General features: G+C 39.6%; 1 protein-coding gene across 1 annotated transcript in view; it reads right to left on the bottom strand.

Annotated features, from left to right (window-relative positions):
- PATJ (PATJ crumbs cell polarity complex component) overlaps nucleotides 1-20,347 on the bottom strand; it is a 416,491-nt gene that overhangs the window by 339,890 nt on the left and 56,254 nt on the right. Inside the window, exons 12-14 of the mRNA XM_030812925.1 lie at nucleotides 13,757-13,903; nucleotides 10,025-10,101; nucleotides 7,332-7,388 (exon numbers count right to left, since the gene is read on the bottom strand). Coding sequence (XP_030668785.1) covers nucleotides 7,332-7,388; nucleotides 10,025-10,101; nucleotides 13,757-13,903 — 281 coding nt within the window. The remainder of the gene's footprint in view (nucleotides 1-7,331; nucleotides 7,389-10,024; nucleotides 10,102-13,756; nucleotides 13,904-20,347) is intronic.

Below are 20,347 nucleotides of genomic sequence, written 5' to 3'. Positions count from 1 at the left end.
TCACTAGAATGAGCTTAATGCTTCTCCCTCATAGAGTTGTGATTATCTTAATAGTAAACACTTGCCAAGAAAGCCATCCCTAAAAGTGCAAGTCTCCCTAGATGTGGGAAAACTGTTCTTGTGTCATGATTAACAGCTTCCTAGAAGCAGTGCAGCTAATGCTTAAGTCACTGTAAATAGCTTTCACCTCCCTCTTTCTCCACAACTCCACCCACCTCAGAAGAAAATCTTATCTATTAACATTAGCCCATAACATATGAAGATGCTTCTTTTCTTAAAATACAGAGACAGGGTCTCCCTCTGTTGACCAGGTTGGTCTCAAACTCCTGGCCTCGAGATCCTCTGCCTCAGCCTCCCAAAGTGCTGGGATTATATGCATAAACCACCCCTCCCAGTCATGTAGATGCTCCTGGAATCATCCCTTCAAGAGTGGTGGCCATGGGATGGCAACCATCTAAAAGCAGCTAGACCCATAGAAACATAATTGTTCTAATCAGAAAGCTGATGAGACAGAGGAAAAACCTCCAGCCTGGACCTCAGATCATAGAAAAAACCCTGCTCAAAACCTCCCACTGGTGTTACCTGTGACTGAGGATGAAGTCCATACATATCACCGGGGCTCCCAAGGGGCCCTTTAACACCTAGTCTTCCTCTCCAGCATCATTTAACAATATTCTGCTCTTTACTTAGTTTGACCCAGACACTCTGAAAGAAACAACTTCTATTCCCCCAACACGCGAGCCCTTTCCCACAGCAGAGCCACTGTACTTGCTGCTCCTCTTTTCCACATTTTTATCCTTCAAGTCTGGGCTCAGAAAGGCTTTCCCTGGCTCCCTCTAAAGTGTCCCCCACCCCAGTTATGCTCAACTTACTGTTTATTCATTTGCAGCACTTCTTACAATCTACAACTATCTTATCAAGTTATTTTTTACTTGTTTATTACCATGCCCCTATACAATCGCAGAATCTAAGCTCTATGAGAGCAAGGACCCTTTCCATTTTGCTTCCCACAGATGGTAGCACAGTGTCTGGCACAGAGTAGGAGCTCAGTAAATAGTTCAGGAATGGATGAATGCATTCTAAGCTACAACCTGCCTCTGCTACGATCTAGTTGTATAATTTCGGTCAAGTCATTCAACCTAGGCAACCTTTACTATCCTCCTGTCTGTAAAATCGGTTTTGACTGGTTAGTTAAAATCTCCCTTACATATTGTAGGGAGAAATTAGTAGCTACTGAATTAAGATGCAAATTTCCAATTATAAGAGGATTTTTAAAAATCATAGCTGATCAAAATGAAGAAAAATTCTATGGACATTTAATAAGTAAGAAATTAATGTAGAAAAATGTAAAAATATATCATAATGTTACATGGAAAAACTACACACCCCTTCTATCCCACATACGCACACACACATGCGCACGCACACACACACACTGAACAAAAGGCAGGTAATACTGACTGCAAATACATAAATATGTAGCTAACAACCAAATATGTAAAGACAATAATGCGGCCGGGCATGGTGGCTCACGCCTGTAATCCCAGCACTTTGGGAGGCCAAGGTGGGCGGATCACCTGAGATCAGGAGTTCAAGACCAGCCTGGCCAACACGGTGAAACCCCATCTCTACAAAAATACAAAAATTAGCTGGGCATGATAGCAGGTGCCTGTAATCCCAGCTACTCGGGAGGCTGAGGCTGAAAAATTGCTTGAACCCGGGAGGTGGAGGTTGCAGTGAGCCAAGATGGTGCCATTGCACTCCAACCTGGGCAACACAGCGAGACTGCATCTCAAAAAAAAAAAAAAAAAAGAGAATAACGTAATTTTGGGTGACTCTTTTTCTTCCAGTGAAGAAAATAGGGAAACAAGAAAAGCAACTTTTTGCCACAACAAAATTTCAATTAATTAAATGTTTTTTAAAGCATATTAAAAGAAAAAGGCCTTTGAAAGTTCAGTCTAAAAGTGCTAGAGGCATATAACTGGGAAACAAAACTACCATTTATTGGCCATTTCTTATATCTTGGCACTAAGATACATTAATTAAGGTATATATGAAATATTATTTCTCTTTAGTCTTCTACAACACAATTATTATTGTTCATATTATTTAGAGAAAAAATTACACCAGTTAGCACCTCCGAAAGCATTTCATCAAATGTTACTTTCTTAAGCCTTCCCTGACCAACCTATCTAAACTTGCAAACAAACCCCCACTTCTGAATTTCCTATGTTCCCTGCCTTAATATTCTCCATGGCACATATCACCTATACGGTACAACTTACTTATTTTTGGCCTCCTCCCATTAAAATATAAGTTCTATAGGATGGGAATTTTTCTTTCTGCTTTGTTCTTTTCTGGAACCCGAGCAACCAGTAGTGGACCTAGCACAGAGTACATATAATACATATTTGATGAATGAATGAACAGCCAAATGTACTAGTGAGTTTTTATAAGGTGGTTCTGAAAGTGTGTTCAACTCAAAGCCCTTCTGCCCATTTATACCAGAGTTACTGAGTACAAATATATATATGTGTGTATGTGTGTGTATATATGTATATGTACATTCCATAGAGGTCGATCAGGAAAGACGACACAGTAAGAGTGGAGGCAGAGAACTAAGGAGTGAGAGTGAGAAAGAACATCTTCTGCCTAGAGAAAGAGAATCACACTCTTTAAAAATGTACACAAAGTGTGCTTTGTGCCTTTTTTCCTTGCTGTCTTTTACTTATTATAAAAGATGATTCAGGGTCTTAGGCTTTGAATGTGGGAGGACAGACAAGTAAAGCTGAACCACGTGATGAATGGAGCCTGATCAGGGCAGGACTTCCCTGCAAGGACATATCCTGAGTTCTAACGCAATATGACACAGGGGGCTAAAAAGCTAATCAGGAAACCTCGGAAAAGCAAAGCAAGTATTTCAGCAGCCCACACTACTAAGGAGAGAAGATTAGAGTTCAGGTTCCACCAGTATAAGAGGACTGGTAAACACCCCAGGGTCTTTTGTGGATTACCCCGGAGGCTGTGCGTTTTTTTTTTTTTTGACAGAATCTCGCTGTATTGCCCAGGCTGGGGTGCAGTGGCACAATCTCGGCTCACTGAGGCCTCTGCCTCCCAGGTTCAAGCGATTCTCCCTTCTCAGCCTCCCGAGTAGATGGGATTACAGGCACTCACCACCATGCCTGGCTAATTTTTGTATTTTTAGGAGAGACGAGGTTTTACCATGTTGCCCAGCCTGGTCTTGAACTCCTGACCTTAGGTGATCTTCCTGCCTCGGCCTCCCAAAATGCTAGGATTACAGGCGTGAGCCACTGTGCCTGGCCAAGGCTGTGTCTTAAAAGTGAAGCAAATCAGAGGTAGTCTGAATCTTACCAGAACTACTGTACCTCTGCCCTGTCTCTAAGATGAGCACCCACCACACACACACACACACACACACACACTTTCTCTCTCTCTCTCTCGCTCTCTCTCTCACTGACTCACTCACATTCTCTCTCTCTCTCTCTCTCTATTCCCTCCCCTCCCTCTGTCACCACATTAGCAGGCAGGGTAAGACCTCTCTGGACAGAGATAACTGATATTATCTGAAGCCTTTTATAGTTATCAGATATTTAATCAAATTTTGGCATGACAAGAGATATACCCATACAAAAAGACAAAACATTAAACGACAGAAACAGATCCAAAGTTGATCCAGATATTGGAATTACTTTAAGTAATTTATAAGCTATGGTTAACATGTTGAAGAAATAGAGGAAAAGATGGCAAATACAGAAATAGATGAAAAATATAGTTTTGTTTTTTTTTTTTTTGAGACACAGTCTCGCTCTGCCGCCCAGCCTGGAGTGCAGTGGTGCGATCTCAGCTCACTGCAAGCTCCGCCTCCCGGGTTCACGCCATTCTCCTGCCTCAGCCTCCCAAGTAGCTGGGACTACAGGCACCCGCCACCACGCCCGGCTAATTTTTTGTATTTTTAGTAGAGATGGGGTTTCACTGTGTTAGCCAGGATGGTCTTGATCTCCTGACGTTGTGATCCACCCGCCTCGGCCTCCCAAAGTGCTGGGATTACAGGCATGAGCCACCGTGTCCAGCCTAGATTTTTTTTTACATTGAGAATTTAGCTGGAGAATTATAATCTAAAAAGAAATAAAATGAAAATTCCATACTAGATAAATAACTAAAATTAAGGACTTAATAGATGGGCTTTAGCAGCCGATTATGCACAGGATGTTTAGTGAACTGGAAGACAGTTAAACAGAAAATATCTAAGAGTTTAGTGTAAATTAAAGAGCAATTTCATGCAACACTGATTTATATGATAATAATAAAAATAATAATAAGAGCCTGGCCGGGCACAGTGGTTCACACCTGTAATCCCAGCACTTTAGGAGGCCAAGGCTTCACCTGAGGGCTGGAGTTTGCGACCAGCTTGGCCAACATAGTGAAACTCCATCTCTACTAAAAATAGAAAAAATTAGCCAGGTGTGGTGGTGGGCACCTATAATCCCAGCTACCTGGGAGGCTGAGGCAGGAGAATCACTTGAACCCGGGAAGCGGAGGTTGCAGTGAGCCAAGATCGCACCATTGCACTCCAGCCTAGGCAGTAAGAACAAAACTCCGTCTCAAAAAACAAGAGCCTACTATGTGTTTGCAACTATTATAGGCATATTATAGTTAAAATACCTATATAAATCTATGAGGCAGGTACAATATTAAGCATAATATAGTTAATTCCTGTATAAATCTGTGAGGCAGGTATTAATATTTCCTCTTTACATACAAAAAACTGAGACATGGACTTTAGATCATTTTCTAAGATTACACAGCTATGAAATTCTGCATAAGCCAGAATTTGAACTCAGGCAGTTTGGTTCTAGAATCCATGTAATGAGTATATTATAATGCAGTAATTAATAACAAATGAAGCTTGATGAGGTGTTTGTCTTTGAGATGGAGTTTCCCTCTTGTTGCCCAGGCTGGAGTGCAATGGCATGATCTCGGCTCACTGCAACATCCGCCTCCCGGGTTCAAGTGATTCTCCTGCCTCAGCCTCCCGACTAGCTAGGATTACAGGCACCCACCACCACACCTGGCTAATTTTTTTTTGTATTTTTAGTAGAGACAGGGTTTCACTATGTTTTCTTTGTTTTTGTTTTTGTTTTTTGAGACAGAGTCTCTCTCTGTTGCCCAGGCTGGAGTGCAGTGGCATGATCTCGACTCACCACAACCTCCGCCTCCTGGGTTCAAGAGATTCTCCTCCCTCAGCCTACCAAGTAGGTGGGGCTACAGGTGCATGCCACCATGCCTGGCTAATTTTTGTATTTTTAGTAGAGACAGGGTTTCACTATGTTGGCCAGGCTGGTCTCGAACTTCAGACCTCGTGATCTGCCCACCTCGGCCTCCCAAAGTGCTGGGATTACAGGCGTGAGCCACCATGCCCAGCTTTGTGTTTGTATTTCTTACTCTCATTTTGAATTAAATCCCTCTTAATGTATTGAGATGGCATTAATATTTAGTCACTACTCTAATCTGACTTTGTAAATAATTTAAAATCAAACTACAAGATAAGCCGTATTGCTTTTTGTATTTTCCTCAGATTTTGTACATCTGAGGAAAGCTTGGTCGGTTGGTTGACACAGTCACAATGATGAAGTGACTCAAGATGCAGGTAAACTGGGAAGGGAAGAAAGACTCTCAAGTGTCAGCCTTGAAAATTCAAACCTGGCCAGGCGTGGTGACTCATGCCTATAATCCCAGCACTCTGGGAGGCCGAGGCAGGTGGATCACCTGAGGTCAGGAGTTCGAGACCAGCCTGACCAACATGGTGAAACCTCATCTCTACTTAAAAAAGAAAAAAATTAGCCGGGGGTGGTGACACATGTCTGTAAGTCCCAGCTACTCAGGAGGCTGAGGCAGGAGAATCGTTTGAACCCAGGAGGCGGGGGTTGCAGTGAGCTGAGATCATGCCACTGCACTCCAGCCTGGGTGACAGAGCAAGACTCCGTTGCAAAAAAAAAAAAAGAAAGAAAAGAAAATTCAAACCTATAAAATTATGGCACACATAGCATAAAATCATGGAAGATAAATATTGATTACAAATATTCAACCAAGAAGAAAATGTAGCACTATCTAAAGACTTTTCAACTTCTTATGAAACCTTCATGGGACACAGAAAATAAATTTTTAGCCGGGCGCTGTGGCTCACGCTTGTATTCCAAGCACTTTGGGAGGCCAAGGTGGGCGGATTACCTGAGGTCAGGAGTTGGAGACCAGCGTGACCAACAGGGAGAAACCTCGTCTCTACTAAAAATCCAAAATTAGCCGGGCATGGTGGTGCATGCCTGTAATCCTAGCTACTAGAGAGGCTGAGGCAGGAGAATCGCTTGAACCCGGGAGAGGTGCGGTGGTGAGCCAAGATTGTGCCACTGCACTCCAGCCTGGGCAACAAGGGTGAAACTCTGTCTCAAAAAAAAAAAAAAAAAAAAAAAGAAAATACATTCTTAAAACTGCATGTGACAGAAGAGTTTAAGGTAGGCTCAGCACTTACATCCCACGCAGAATTACAGTATGACTTCTGAAACCACTCAGGCAAGAACATCTTTCCTTTCTTATCAATTGTTGAGGAGGCCACCTACAAGGCTTCTCTAAGTTTCAATTGCCCTGGCCTCTGCTTATCCAGAAGGGGAATGTTTAGTGACAGGACGCTAAAAAATGTTGGGAAAAAAACTGTAGAAGTTGTCTTCTGGCACCTTGCCAATAGAAATAAAGCTTACCAAAAATGTTTTCAGTTCAAGAACAACCACTGCCCACACTCCGAAGATAGACCACTTTTCTTTTCTTGAACATCTGAACCTGAAGCCTGTATTCCTGGGTCTTGATTTTTAGGAAACATTTATTAAAGGACTTCTTATAATATCTGAAAAGCTAACACACACTGCACAGTGTTACTCTGCATACTACCTCTAATGTGGGCAAAGGAGTCAAACCTGGGTTTTGGCTTCTGGACGTGACATAGGGATCCCGTGTTCTTCCCAGGCATCATCTTTCATAACAGTGAGACCCATCACATTTCCAGGAAACATGCAAGACTAAATTCTGAAAACTCTAGGTCACAGCACTAATTTAGTTTCTTCAGCAAGAATTTAAAGAAAGTTCTTCAAACGATAAAAAATGGGCCAAGTTCAGTGGCTCCACCTGTAATCCTAACACTTTGGGAAGCAAACATGGGAGGATCACTTGAGCCTATGAGTTTGAGAGCAACCTGGACAACACAGTGAGACCCTATCTCTTAAAAAAAATAAACTGTTAACTTTGTTATAAAAAATGCTTACCTTTGAATATTTCTGTAACTCAGCATCATCTGCAATCTGTGTGTCCAAAGTAGCAACCTAAATTTACAAAAAAAATTTCCAATATTTGTAAAAGCATAACTGTATTTCTTCCTACATTTTCTGAAAATATCTGTAAAACCTATATATTAATAACTCTATTTGACCTACATTCTAATACCTTTCTTCTATTTTTGAAATCTATAACACATAATGCGAAATTTCAGAGTACATTTGATTTTTTTGTTGTTGTTCTCCACAACAGTCTTTTTTCCTAAATTGCATAAATTGAACAGAAGGTGAAGGGCAAATATATATACTATTTTTAAAAATCCATGATCCCTAAAATTTTAATATAATCCTCCATTATCCTGAATGCATAAAAATTTTACTCTTTCGACAAAATCAAAAATATGGCCATTTTTACTTTCAAATCCAAGCCTCAAAACAAAATTTGCAAGGTCAGTAAAGTCAGATGTGTTTGGAAAAACTAAAGCATCTGACTTTCCACAACAAGCTCAAACCATTTCCCCAGGAGAAATAGCTGGCAAAGACATAAACAGAAAGACCTGGTCCCTGGTGGAAAGCTCATGGAATACTTAAAGCCTTTAATCCTGGCCTAAAACTATTGTTCTAAGCTTCAATGGTGGACATCCACAGAAGTGAATTCCTTGCAAGCAAAAGTATGTTACTGATGATTTGCATCTGTAACTTGTTAATAAAATATGATGCATCTGGCGGGAAGGGAGAAGTTAAACAATGACCCAACTATAGCTTCTGAAAGTACTGCATTTCAGATAAGCAGATCCTGTAAGAAAGTTTTTTAACAAAATAAGAACTATTGGAGTACATGCATTCATTCATTCTCCATCATGCCTAGCTTCTTTCCGCCAACCATTCCTCGGTATAAGATGCTACAACTTTTAATGGATAGCTGTCACTTTAAATTTCCAACTTCAAATTCTGTCTCCTCTTTATAATTTGTCTGTTATGACCTCACCATGTAATAAATAAATGAAATTTAAAAGTTTAATTATAAGGAGAATAAAATTTTAACAGAAGGCTGGCAGTGGCTCATGTCTGTAATCCCAGAACTTTGGGAGGACAAGCAGGGTGGATCACTTGAGCCCAGGAGTTCGAGACCAGACTGGGCAACACAGCGAGACACCATCTCTAAAAAAATTTGAAAAATTAAGCAAGCGCGGTGGCTCATGCTTGTAGTTCCAGCCAGTCAGGAGGCTGAGGTGGGAGATCACTTGAGCCCAGAAAGTTGAAGCTGCAGTGAACTATGATTGTACCACTGCATTCCAGCCTGGGCAACAGGGCAAGACCCTGTCTCTCAAAAAAATGTCTTTTTGTTTTTTGTTTTGTTTTGTTTTTGAGGTGGAGTCTCCCTCTTTTGCCCAGCTGCAGTGCAGTGGCACGATCTCGGCTCACCACAACCTCCGCCTCCTGGGTTAAGCAATTCTTCTGCCTCAGCCTCCTGAGTAGCTGGGATTACAGGTGCCCACTATCACATCCAGCTAATTTTTGTATTTTTAGTAGATACAAGGTTTCACCATGTTGGCCAGGTTGGTCTCAAACTCCCGACCTCAAGTGATCCACCCTTCTTGGCCTCCCAAAGTGCTGGGATTACAGGTGTGAGCTACTCTACCCGGCCAAAAAAATGTTTTTAACAAAAAAAAGAGCCCATCATAAAACTGGCCATTTGTAAATACTGGTACAGCAGATTTATTTGAATATCAAACCACTAAGATAAGTAGGAAAGGCCATTTGCTAGGTGACAGCCTAATAACCATATATGAAATCTATGAAGCAAAGAAACAGCAGCTCATGAGAACTGACACACAGGCATAAAGTTACCAAGAGAAAGTGTGAATTGTATTGACTCATCTTAATGACACTGAAAATTCTGTGAAAACAGATAGTGGCTGGGTAATCTAAACCAAAAAGATTTTAAAAATCTCCAACCAGCCAACAAGTACTAATTATAAACATATGTAAGAAAATGTGAATGAGAGTAGAAATTTAAAAGAATATTTTATTACTAATGCATTTAGTGAACACTGTAGAGGCTTCTCTAAGCACAACCTTCTGCCTTCATGTGGATTCATATGGGGAAATGTAATCAGTCCCTTATTCAGTGAATCTAACAGCAGGTGAAAGGAAGTCTAATGGACCACTGGCACTATAAACTTATACCTAACCTAAATTACTTCCTGTTCTTCCAAATACATTTGATAATCATTCTTTCATTTTTCACATAAAACTGTAAGATTCTTTGTGAAACATAGGACTAATATCCACAGTCCTTTCAGTGTACAATAAAACAAACAGATCATAAAAGCAATCATAAAAATGCCAGCAATTTTAAGCAGCTGATGCAGGTTATAAATTTAAAGGCAAGCCCTCTCTCTCCTAACAGTTTTCTGTCTATTGTCGACTTAAATGGTTTCAACATGAACTGAGTGTCTCCTAATGTTAACTGAAGTTTGTGTGCAGTCCTTAATTATTCTTACTGCTTAAAATGCTAAAGACGGGGGAAAAAAATCAATTGATTGATCCACTAGGGAAGAAAGGCAGGAAGGAAAAATAAAGGCAGGCTGGCTATTCTTTGACATTTCTTTGGATCGTACTGTTAGAAACTTGATGTGAAATGAGACATGACTGTTTTTTATTAGAGCATTTTAACATACCATTACTTCATAATCAGGACCCAATAGGTTTTCCCATCTGGATTTCAGCTCATTTTCTGGAGAGTCTGGGACTTTTTCTGGATATTAAAAAAAAGAGAGAGAGAGAATGTTGAAACTACTGTGAGCCAAACACACTTAACTGCTAAATTCTTCAATAACAGCCCAGTTTCAGTAAGTAAAGGGGAAATGAATAAAAAGGAAAATGCATTAACTTAGGTCTACTAGGTAAAGTAAATTAGAGGTGACTTATAAAACTAACATAAAATGTAAAGACCAGCTGTGACCAAATTATGAAGGTGCTTTTGTTGTTAAGGGATATTTTAAAGGAAAGAGGACGTGATGAGTTATACATGAAATTTAAATTATATACAGTTTATATGTAAATATCCTATAGTTTACAAGTAAAATGCATCTGGCTTTGCTTTATAATACATTAGGACATAGAAGGATTTAATTTAAATGTTAATCACTTCAAAGTAGTTCCATTGCAGCTGCCCACTAGAAAAGTAAAAACTTATCAAGATATCTTTACTATCAGCAGCGCATATCAACACAACACATTCAGACTTTTCCCATGGGTAGCTATAAAGGCTTGTCTGGTTTAATTCAGTCAAAGTTCCATTAGCTTTAATACAATAGAAACTTTGGTTTCACACTAGTCTTTTGTTGCTTGGTTATTAAGATATTTGTGTCTTTATGATTTTCTTGAATGGAATACTGTCTTTGTTGCATAGATAATTTTATAGTGCCAAAACAGATTTTAAGTGTCTTGCCTCTCCTCCACATGACTGTAGCCAGAAGCTCAGTGCACGGTGCATAGTATGAATAATGTCTAATGGGGAAAAGTCAAAGTACTAAAACTGACGTTATAACTTATACCCATAAAAGTAGCAAAAAATGAACAAACTTCTAAGTTTTTTAACTTAAAGAAAAACTGTCTCAATTTTGTCCTAAGATTAAACAAGTCACAGAACAGTTATCACAACTGATATAACCATCTGCCTAAAATCAAACGTAACTTGCAGTATCAGCTCTTTCAGTCTTCAGCATGGACAGCTCATCTTGGATGCATATAATGTTTAATTACATAATACAAGTCATTAAGTGAAACAGGCTAACCTCAAAAACCAGTGACTAAGACTAATGAACATTAAAGAACTTAAATTACTACATTTATAAAAGAACACCCATGAAATTGCTATGCTAGATTACATTTAGGTGATAACTAACCAAAGATCCTATTAAAAACAAAAACTCAAATTCACTGGGCTCTGCACCTTTGCGCCTATTCCTGTTAGCATTTCCTTAAGAAATCACATTAAGAGTTCTAATATCTTGCCTTATAAATTTCTTCTAGGCAGTAATTTCTTATCTGGTAAACAAAACTGAACAAAATTGGCAATTTATTTGTTGAATTCTAAGCTTAAAAACATGGCTTTCATATGACAGTTAATATAAATGTATAAAATAATGTTGACATTTCACCAGCAATTCTTTTGACTATATTTTTACCTTTCAGTTGTACAATGAAAACAGTCATGTGTTTTAAACTACAGTACAAAGGCCTAAGTGCTAGAGAAAAGAGATATGCTTTCAGCAGCTCAATAAATCCTAGGCTACACAAAATGATCAAAAAATGAATAACATGATGATCTGAAATAATTATTCCAAAGACAAAAAGAGAGCAGTTAGTAGATTTTGGTTTTACTCTAAAGCTAAAATTATACATATGCAAGAAGAAAAAAATGTAGTGAAGTTGATCCAAAAAGCACACATAAAATATTTCTAAAACTAATACTTTCTGGTCAATTGTAAGTATAATTTTTAATTTTTGCATATATAACTAAAAAGTGGTATGTCATTTTTAAAATTTGTATTTCTTACATTACAAATGAGGTTGATATGTCAGTGTTGTTATTGGCTTTTTGTATTCCTTTTTCGTGAACCATCTGTTCATTGTCTTTACCTGTTTTCATTTGAGCAAGTAGGACTTGATTTAAAACGGGAACATAACATATAAGACGCCAAGACCGTCATATTGATGACGAAAATCTTGTAGTGCATGTGTTGGAGTATCACGTGCAACACACAAGTCTTAAGTATCAAGAAGTAAAATAATTTCATTGTTTCTATTACTAACATTAAAAGTTGAGTGCAAATTGTATAAAATTAGGTACTTTGATTAGTAAAAAAAAAATTGAATGTTTTCTCATTTTATTTATTTTATTAAGCATGCCCAGTTATGCCAAGCATAGTAAATAATGTTTTTAAAAGGTCATGTAGCATTTATAATAGAGGAGTATTGTTATCCCTAGCATGAGTGTAATGGTGATACGAAAAACTTTGTCTTGTCATTGTAATAATAAAAAAATGAACATTTATTATGGAAAAAATACTTCTAAAACTATATCTAATTTCAGAATGTACTTGATTTTCATCTGACATTTTACTGAAAATCTGAGCTGAACTCAGATTTGCAAAGATAAACTGCAATCTACTTGAGTCAAAAAGAACAAGGTAAATTTCCAAATCATAGGCTATTCTTTAAGCCAAAAGCCAAAACTTCTCGGGAACATGGATGGTGTTAAGCACTCAAGGAGTTTCATTTAGCTGGGGAGGCTTTCCAGAGCACTTTTGTGCAGGGAACTGTGTGCAACTGTTACTCAATGAGCTTGGAGAGTAGAGTCCACTATAATAGCTAAGGTATCAAAATACAAAGTAAAAGGACAAAGCTGCAAATCAATTAAAAAAAAATTAAAGAATAAAGGTATAACAGCTTGGCAATTCGATGCAACTTATAGAAATGTATACATTATTAATTTTATAATAAAAACATGTATAATGAAAAAGAAACATATGCTATATGTGCATAAACAGCAATAATCTATAGATATAGACATATCAATGATAATATATAAGCTAAGGTGGTTCACACCTATAATCTCAGCACTTTGGGGGGCCAAGGTGGGAGGATGGCTGGAGGTCAGGAGTTTGAAACCAGCCTGGACAACATAGTGAGACCCCCATCTCTACAAAAATTAAAATAAAATTAAAAAATTAATATAAGTAAAGAAAGATTAAACAAGAGCTTTGTCTCCAACTGTCACAGTATTAAAATGTTGATGCTGGCTGGGCACGGTGGCTCATGCCTATAATCCCAACACTTTGGGAGGCCCAGGAGGGCAGATCACTTGAAGCCAGGAGTTCGAGACCAGCCTAGCCAACATGGTGAAACCCATCTCTACTAAAAATACAAAAATTAGCCCAGTGTGGTGGCATGCACCTGTAATTCCAGCTACTCGGGAGGCTGAGGCAGGAGAATCGCTTGAACCCAGGAGGTGGAGGTTGCAGTAAGCTGAGATCATGCCACTGCACTCCAGCCTGGGCAACAAGAATGAAACTCCATCTCAGGGCCCGTCATGGGGTGGGAGGAGTGGGGGAGAGCATTAGGAGAAATACCTAATGTAAATGACGAGTTAATGGGTGCAGCACACCAACATGGCACATATATACATATGTAACAAACCTGCACATTGTGCACATGTACCCTAGAACTTAAATTAAAAAAAGAAAAAAAGAAACTCTGTCTCAAAAAAAAGTTGATATTAAGAATATCCTATTTTATATCTCCAAAATGCCTCTAAGATTTCTCACATTATATTAACGATAAAGACAGAAAATGGTTAACAAATGAAGAAGTCTGTTATCGCAAAGTGAATGCTTTGTGCCTACCCAATTTTTCTAAGGCTTGTATGTTGTCATTTTTTAAAGTATCCATTCTTTCTTTAATTTCCTCATCTTCATCATCCACATTAGTTTCAGTTTCCACTGCTCCAGTTAGAAAGAGAGCTGGTGGCTTTGGTGGTTCTACAACAGTTCCTAAAACAAAACAAAACAAATTTTTTTTAAATTTTGTTAATGCTAACTTGAATTATAAGTTGTTGAAGACTGTATTTAAGTGAGCATATTTTGCTCCTGTTCTCCCATTTCACAACCTTATTAAATCTGAGGTAACTTACATATATGATTCCTTAAACTGAAAATGCCATGTGTAATAGATAACCAATCAATTCCTTAAAAAATGAACTTGTTAATAGCATTGAAAAGAAAAAGGAACTAAACAATGGGAAGAGAAAAGCAAGGTAAAGTCAATGACAAAGAAGGAGTTAGATGTTTTTCAATATATCCTTGGAAAAGAAAAAAAATGCTAAGGTCCTAAGCTGTTACTGTTCTGGTGGGCAGGAAGCAAGACCTGCAGAATAGCTGGACCAATTGCTATGGGCTTTCCTATGTTCTGGCATGACATCATCATGACACTGACAAACAAGCCTACACAGGTAACCTTATTACTTAGAAGGGAGTTAGAGAGAATTCCCCTTGGTGTAGAGAGTCCTCACTTTGCTAAACTGAGCTAAGTAAAATAATAGAGGAACTGGAAAGGAGCAGTGGCTCATGGCTATAATCCTAGTGCTTTGGGAGGCCAAGGTGGGAGGATCATGTCAGGCCAGAAGTTTGAGACCAGCCGGGGCAAATTAGTGAGACCCAATCTCTACCCCCAAACAAAAAATCTTTAAAAATTAGCCAGACATGGTGATGTGCACCTGTAGTCCTAGCTACCTGGGAGGCTGAGATGGGAGAATTCTCTGAGCCCAGGAGTTTGAGGCTGCAGTGAGCTATGATCATGCCACTGTACTCCAGCCTAGGTGACAGAGCGAGACCCTGTTTTTAAAAAAAACCATAGGAGTTACCCAAGTTTTCACTCTCAACTGTAAGTTGCGTAAGAGTGATTCTAGGTTGTTTTTTAAATAATCGCACATCACTTATACAGTATTCTTATCAAAAATAATTAAGTTCAGGTGCGATGGCTCTCTGTAATCCCAGCACTATGGGAGGCCCAGGCAGGTGGATCACTTGAGGTCAGGTATTCAAGACCAGCCTGGCAAACATGGTGAAACCCCATCTCTACTAAAACTACAAAAATTAGCCAGGTGTGGTGGTGCGCGCCTGTAACCCCAGCCACTGGGGAGGCTAAGGCACAAGAATCAAGAATTGCTCATTCACAGATACTAGGTATCCCTACATTCAGTTGGCATGGTAAACTGAAGCCAAGAGCTCTATCAGAGCTATTAAACACCATTATAGGGAAGGATTCCAAGATGGCCAAATAGGAAAAGCTCCAGTCTACAGCTCCCAGTGTGAGCGACGCAGAAGACAGGTGATCTCAGCATTTCCAATTTGAGGTACTGGGTTCATCTCATTGGGACTGGTTGGACAGTGGGTGCAGCCCAAAGAGTGTGAGCCAAAGCAGGGTGGGGCATTGCCTCATCTCAGAAGCGCAAGGGGTCAGGGAATTCCCTTTCCTAGCCAAGGGAAGCTGTGACAGACGGTACCTGGAAAATCGGGACACTCCTGCCCTAATACTGCACTTTTCCAACAGTCTTAGCAAACGGCACACCAGGAATTTATATCCCACGCCTGGCTCAGCAGGTCCCACACCCATGGAGCCTTGCTCACTGCTAGCACAGCAGTCCAAGATCGAACTGCGAGGTGGCAGCAAGGCTGGGGGAGGGGCATCTGCCATTGCTGAGACTTGACTAGGTAAACAAAGCAGCCAGGAGGCTCTAACTGGGTGGAGCCCACCGCAGCTCAGCTCAGTGAGGCCTACCTGCCTCTGTAGACTCCACCTCTGGGGGCAGGGCATAGCTGAACAAAGGCAGCAGAAACTTCTGAAGACTTAAACGTCCCTGTCTGACAGCTTTGAAGAGAGCAGTGGTTCTTCCAGCATGGAGTTTGAGATCTGAGAACGAACAGACTGCCTCCTCAAGTGGGTCCCTGACCCCCGAGTAGCCTAACTGGGAGGCACCTCCCAGCAGGGGCCGACTGACACCTCATACAGCTGGGTGCCCCTCTGAGATGAAGCTTCCAGAGGAAGGATCAGGCAGCAACATTTGCTGTTCTGCAATATTTGCTGTTCTGCAGCCTCCGCTGGTGATACCCAGGCAAACAGGGTCTGGAGTGGACCTCCAGCAAACTCCAATAGACCTGCAGCTGAGGGTCCTGACTGTTAGAAGGAAATCCAACAATCAAAAGGAATAGCATCAACATAAACAAAAAGGACATCCACACCAAAACCCCATCTGTAGGTCACCATCATCAAAGACCAAAGGTAGATAAAACCACAAAGATGGGGAGAAACCAGAGCAGGAAAGCTGAAAATTCTAAAACCCAGAGTGCCTCTTCGTCTCCAAAGGATTGCAGCTCCTCGCCAGCAAGGGAACAAAAGCTGGATGGAGAATGACTTTGACGAGCTGACAGAAGTAGGCTTCAGAAGATCACTAATAACAAAACTTCTCCGAACTAAAGGAGGATGTTTGAACCCATCGCAAGGAAGCCAAAAACCTTGAGAAAAGATTAGACGAATGGCTAACTAGAATAACCAGTGTAGAGAAGACCATAAATGACCTGATGGAGCTGAAAACCATGGCATAAGAACTACGTGATGCATGCACAAGCTTCAGTAGCCGATTTGATCAAATGGAAGAAAGGGTATCAGTGATGGAAGATCAAATCAATGAAATGAAGCGAGAAGAGAAGTCTAGAGAAAAAAGAGTAAAAGAAACAAAGCCTCCAAGAAATATGGCACTATGTGAAAAGACCAAATCTACATTTGATTGGTGTACCTGAAAGAGACAGGGAGAATGGAATGAAGTTGGAAGACACTCTTCAAGATATTATCCAGGAGAACTTCCCCAACCGAGCAAAGCAGGCCAACATTCAAATTCAGGAAATACAGAGAACACCACAAAGATACTCTTAGAGAAGAGCAACCCCAAGACACATAATTGTCAGATTCACCAAGGTTGAAATGAAGGAAAAAATGTTAAAGGCAGCCAGAGAGAAAGGTCGGGTTACCCACAAAGAGAAGCCCATCAGACTAACTGTGGATCTCTCAGCAGAAACTCTACAAGCCAGAAGAGAGTGGGGAGCCAATATTCAATATTCTTAAAGAAAAGAATTTTCAACCAGAATTTCATATCCAGCCAAACTAAGCTTCATAAGTGAAGGAGAAATAAAATCCTTTACAGACAAGCAAATGCTGAGAGATTTTGTCACCACCAGGCCTGCTTTACAGGAGCTCCTGAAGGAAGCACTAAACAAGAAAGGAAAAACCAGTACCAGCCACTGCAAAAACATGCCAAACTGTAAAGACCATCGATGTTAGGAAGAAACTGCATCAACTAATGAGCAAAATAACCAGCTAACATCATAATGACAGGATCAAATTAATACATAACAATATTAACCTTAAATGTAAATGGGTGAAATGCCCCAATTAAAAGACACAGACTGGCAAATTGGATAGAGTCAAGACCCGTTAGTGTGCTGTATTCAGGAGACCCATCTCATGTGCAGAGACACATATAGGCTCAAAATAAAGGGACGGAGGAAGATCTACCAAGCAAATGGAAAACAAAAAAAAAGCAAGGGTTGCAATCCTAGTCTCTGATAAAACAGATTTTAAACTAACAAACATCAAAAGAGACAAAGAAGACCATTACATAATGGTAAAGGGATCAATTCAACAAGAAGAGCTAACTATCCTAAATATATATGCACCCAATACAGGAGCACTAAGATTCATAAAGCAAGTCCTTAGAGACCTACAAAGAGACTTAGACTCCCACACAATAATAATGGGAGACTTTAAAACCCCACTGTCAACATTAGACAGATCAACGAGACAGAAAGTTAACAAGGATATCCAGAACTTGAACTCAGCACTGCACCAAGCAGACCTAATAGACATCTACAGAACTCTCCACCCCAAATCAACAGAATATATATTCTTCTCAGCACCACATCTTATTCCAAAATTGACCACATAGTTGGAAGTAAAGCACTCCTCAGCAAATGTAAAAGAACAGAAATCACAACAAACTGTCTCTCAGACCACAGCGCAACTCAGGATTAAGAAACTCACTCAAAACTGCACAACTACATGGCAACTGAACAACCTGCTCCTGAATGATTACTGGGTAAATAATGAAATAAAGGCAGAAATAAAGATGTTCTTTGAAACCAATGAGAACAAATACACTATGTATCAGAATCTCTGGGACACATTTAAAGCAGTGTGTAGAGGGAAATTTATAGCACTAAATGCTCACAAGAGAAAACAGGAAAGATCTAAAATCTTTCCTAACATCACAATTAAATGAACTAGAGAAGCAAGAGCAAACACATTCAAAAGCTAGCAGAAGGCGAGAAATAACTAAGATCAGAGCAGAACTGAAGGAAATAGAGATATAAAAAACACTTCAAAAAATCAATGAATCCAGGAGCTGGTTTTTTGAAAAGATCAACAAAATGGATAGACTGCTAGCAAGACTAATAAAGAAGAAAAGAGAGAAGAATCAAATATACACAATACAAAATGATAAAGGGGATATCACCACCGATCCCACAGAAATACAAACTACCATCAGAGAATACTATAAACACCTCTATGCAAATAAATTAGAAAATCTAGAAGAAATGGATAAATTCCTGGACACATAACACCCTCCCAAGACTAAACCAGGAAGAAGTTGAATCCCTGAATAGACCAATAACAGGTTCTGAAATTGAGGCAATAATTAATAGCCTACCAATCAAAAAAAGTCCAGGACCAGATGGATTCACAGCCGAATTCTACCAGAGGTACAAAGAGGAGCCGGTACCATTCCTTCTGAAACTATTCCAATCAATAGAAAAAGAGGGAATCCTCCCTAATTCATTTTATGAGGCCAACATCATCCCAATACCAAAGCCTGGCAGAGACACAACCAAAAAAGAGAATTTTAGACCAATATCCCTGATGAACATTGATGCAAAAATCCTCAGTAAAATACTGGCAAACCGAATCCAGCGGCACATCAAAAAGCTTATTCACCACGATCAAGCTGGCTTCATCCCTGGGATGCAAGGCTGTTTCTACATACGCAAATCAATAAATGTAATCCATCATATAAACAGAACCAAAGACAAAAACCACATGATTATCTCAACAGATGCAGAAAAGGCCTTTGACAAAATTCAACAGCCCTTCATGCTAAAAACTCTCAATAAACTAGGTATTCATGGGACGTATCTCAAAATACTAAGGGCTATTTATGACAAACCCACAGCCAATATCATACTGAATGGGCTTAAACTGGAAGCATTCCCTTTGAAAACTGGCACAAGACAGGGACGCCCTCTCTCACCACTCCTATTCAACATAGTGTTGGAAGTTCTGGCCAGGGCAATCAGGCAGGAGAAAGAAATAAAGGGTATTCAATTAGGAAGAGAGGAAGTCAAACTGTCCCTGTTTGCAGATGACATGACTGTATATTTAGAAAGCCCCATTGTCTCAGCCCAAAATTTCCTTAAGCTGATAAGCAACTTCAGCAAACTCTCAAGATACAAAATCAATGTACAAAAATCACAAGTATTCCTATACACCAATAACAGACAAACAGAGAGCCAAATCATGAGTGAACTCCCATTCACAATTGCTACAAAGAGAATAAAATACCTAGGAATCCAACTTACAAGGGATGTGAAGGACCTCTTCAAGGAGAACTACAAACCACTGCTCAACAAAATAAAAGAGGACACAAACAAATGGAAGAACATTCCATGCTCATAGGTAGGAAGAATCAATATCACGAAAATAGCCATACTGCCCAAGGTAATTTATAGATTCAATGCCATCCCCATCAAGCTACCAATGACTTTCTTCACAGAGTTGGAAAAAACTACTTTAAAGTTCCTACGGAACCAAAAAAGAGCCCGCATGGCCAAGACAATCCTAAGTAAAAAGAACAAAGCCTGGAGGCATCATGCTACCTGACTTCAAACTATACTAAAAGGCTACAGTAACCAAAACAGCATGGTACTGGTATCAAAACAGAGATATAGACCAATGGAACAGAACAGAGGCCTCAGAAATAATACTACACATCTACAACCATCTGATCTTCGACAAACCTAACAAAAACAAGAAATGGGGAAAGGATTCCCTATTTAATAAATGGTGCTGGGAAAACTGGCTAGCCATATGTAGAAAGCTGAAACTGGATCCCTTCCTTACACCTTGTACAAAAATTAATTCAAGATGGATTAAAGACTTAAATGTTAGACCTAAAATTATAAAAACCCTAGAAGAAAACCTAGGCAATACCATTCAGGACACAGGCATGGGCAAGGACTTCATGACTAAAACACCAAAAGCAATGGCAACAAAAGCCAAAATAGACAAATGGGATCTAATTAAACTAAAGAGCTTCTGCACAACAAAAG

The sequence above is a fragment of the Nomascus leucogenys genome, chromosome 5 (assembly GCF_006542625.1).
Source record: "Nomascus leucogenys isolate Asia chromosome 5, Asia_NLE_v1, whole genome shotgun sequence".
NCBI lineage: Eukaryota > Metazoa > Chordata > Mammalia > Primates > Hylobatidae > Nomascus > Nomascus leucogenys.
The sequence above is the reverse complement of the archived record's forward strand: the minus strand, read 5'-3'. Positions and strand labels throughout refer to the sequence as shown.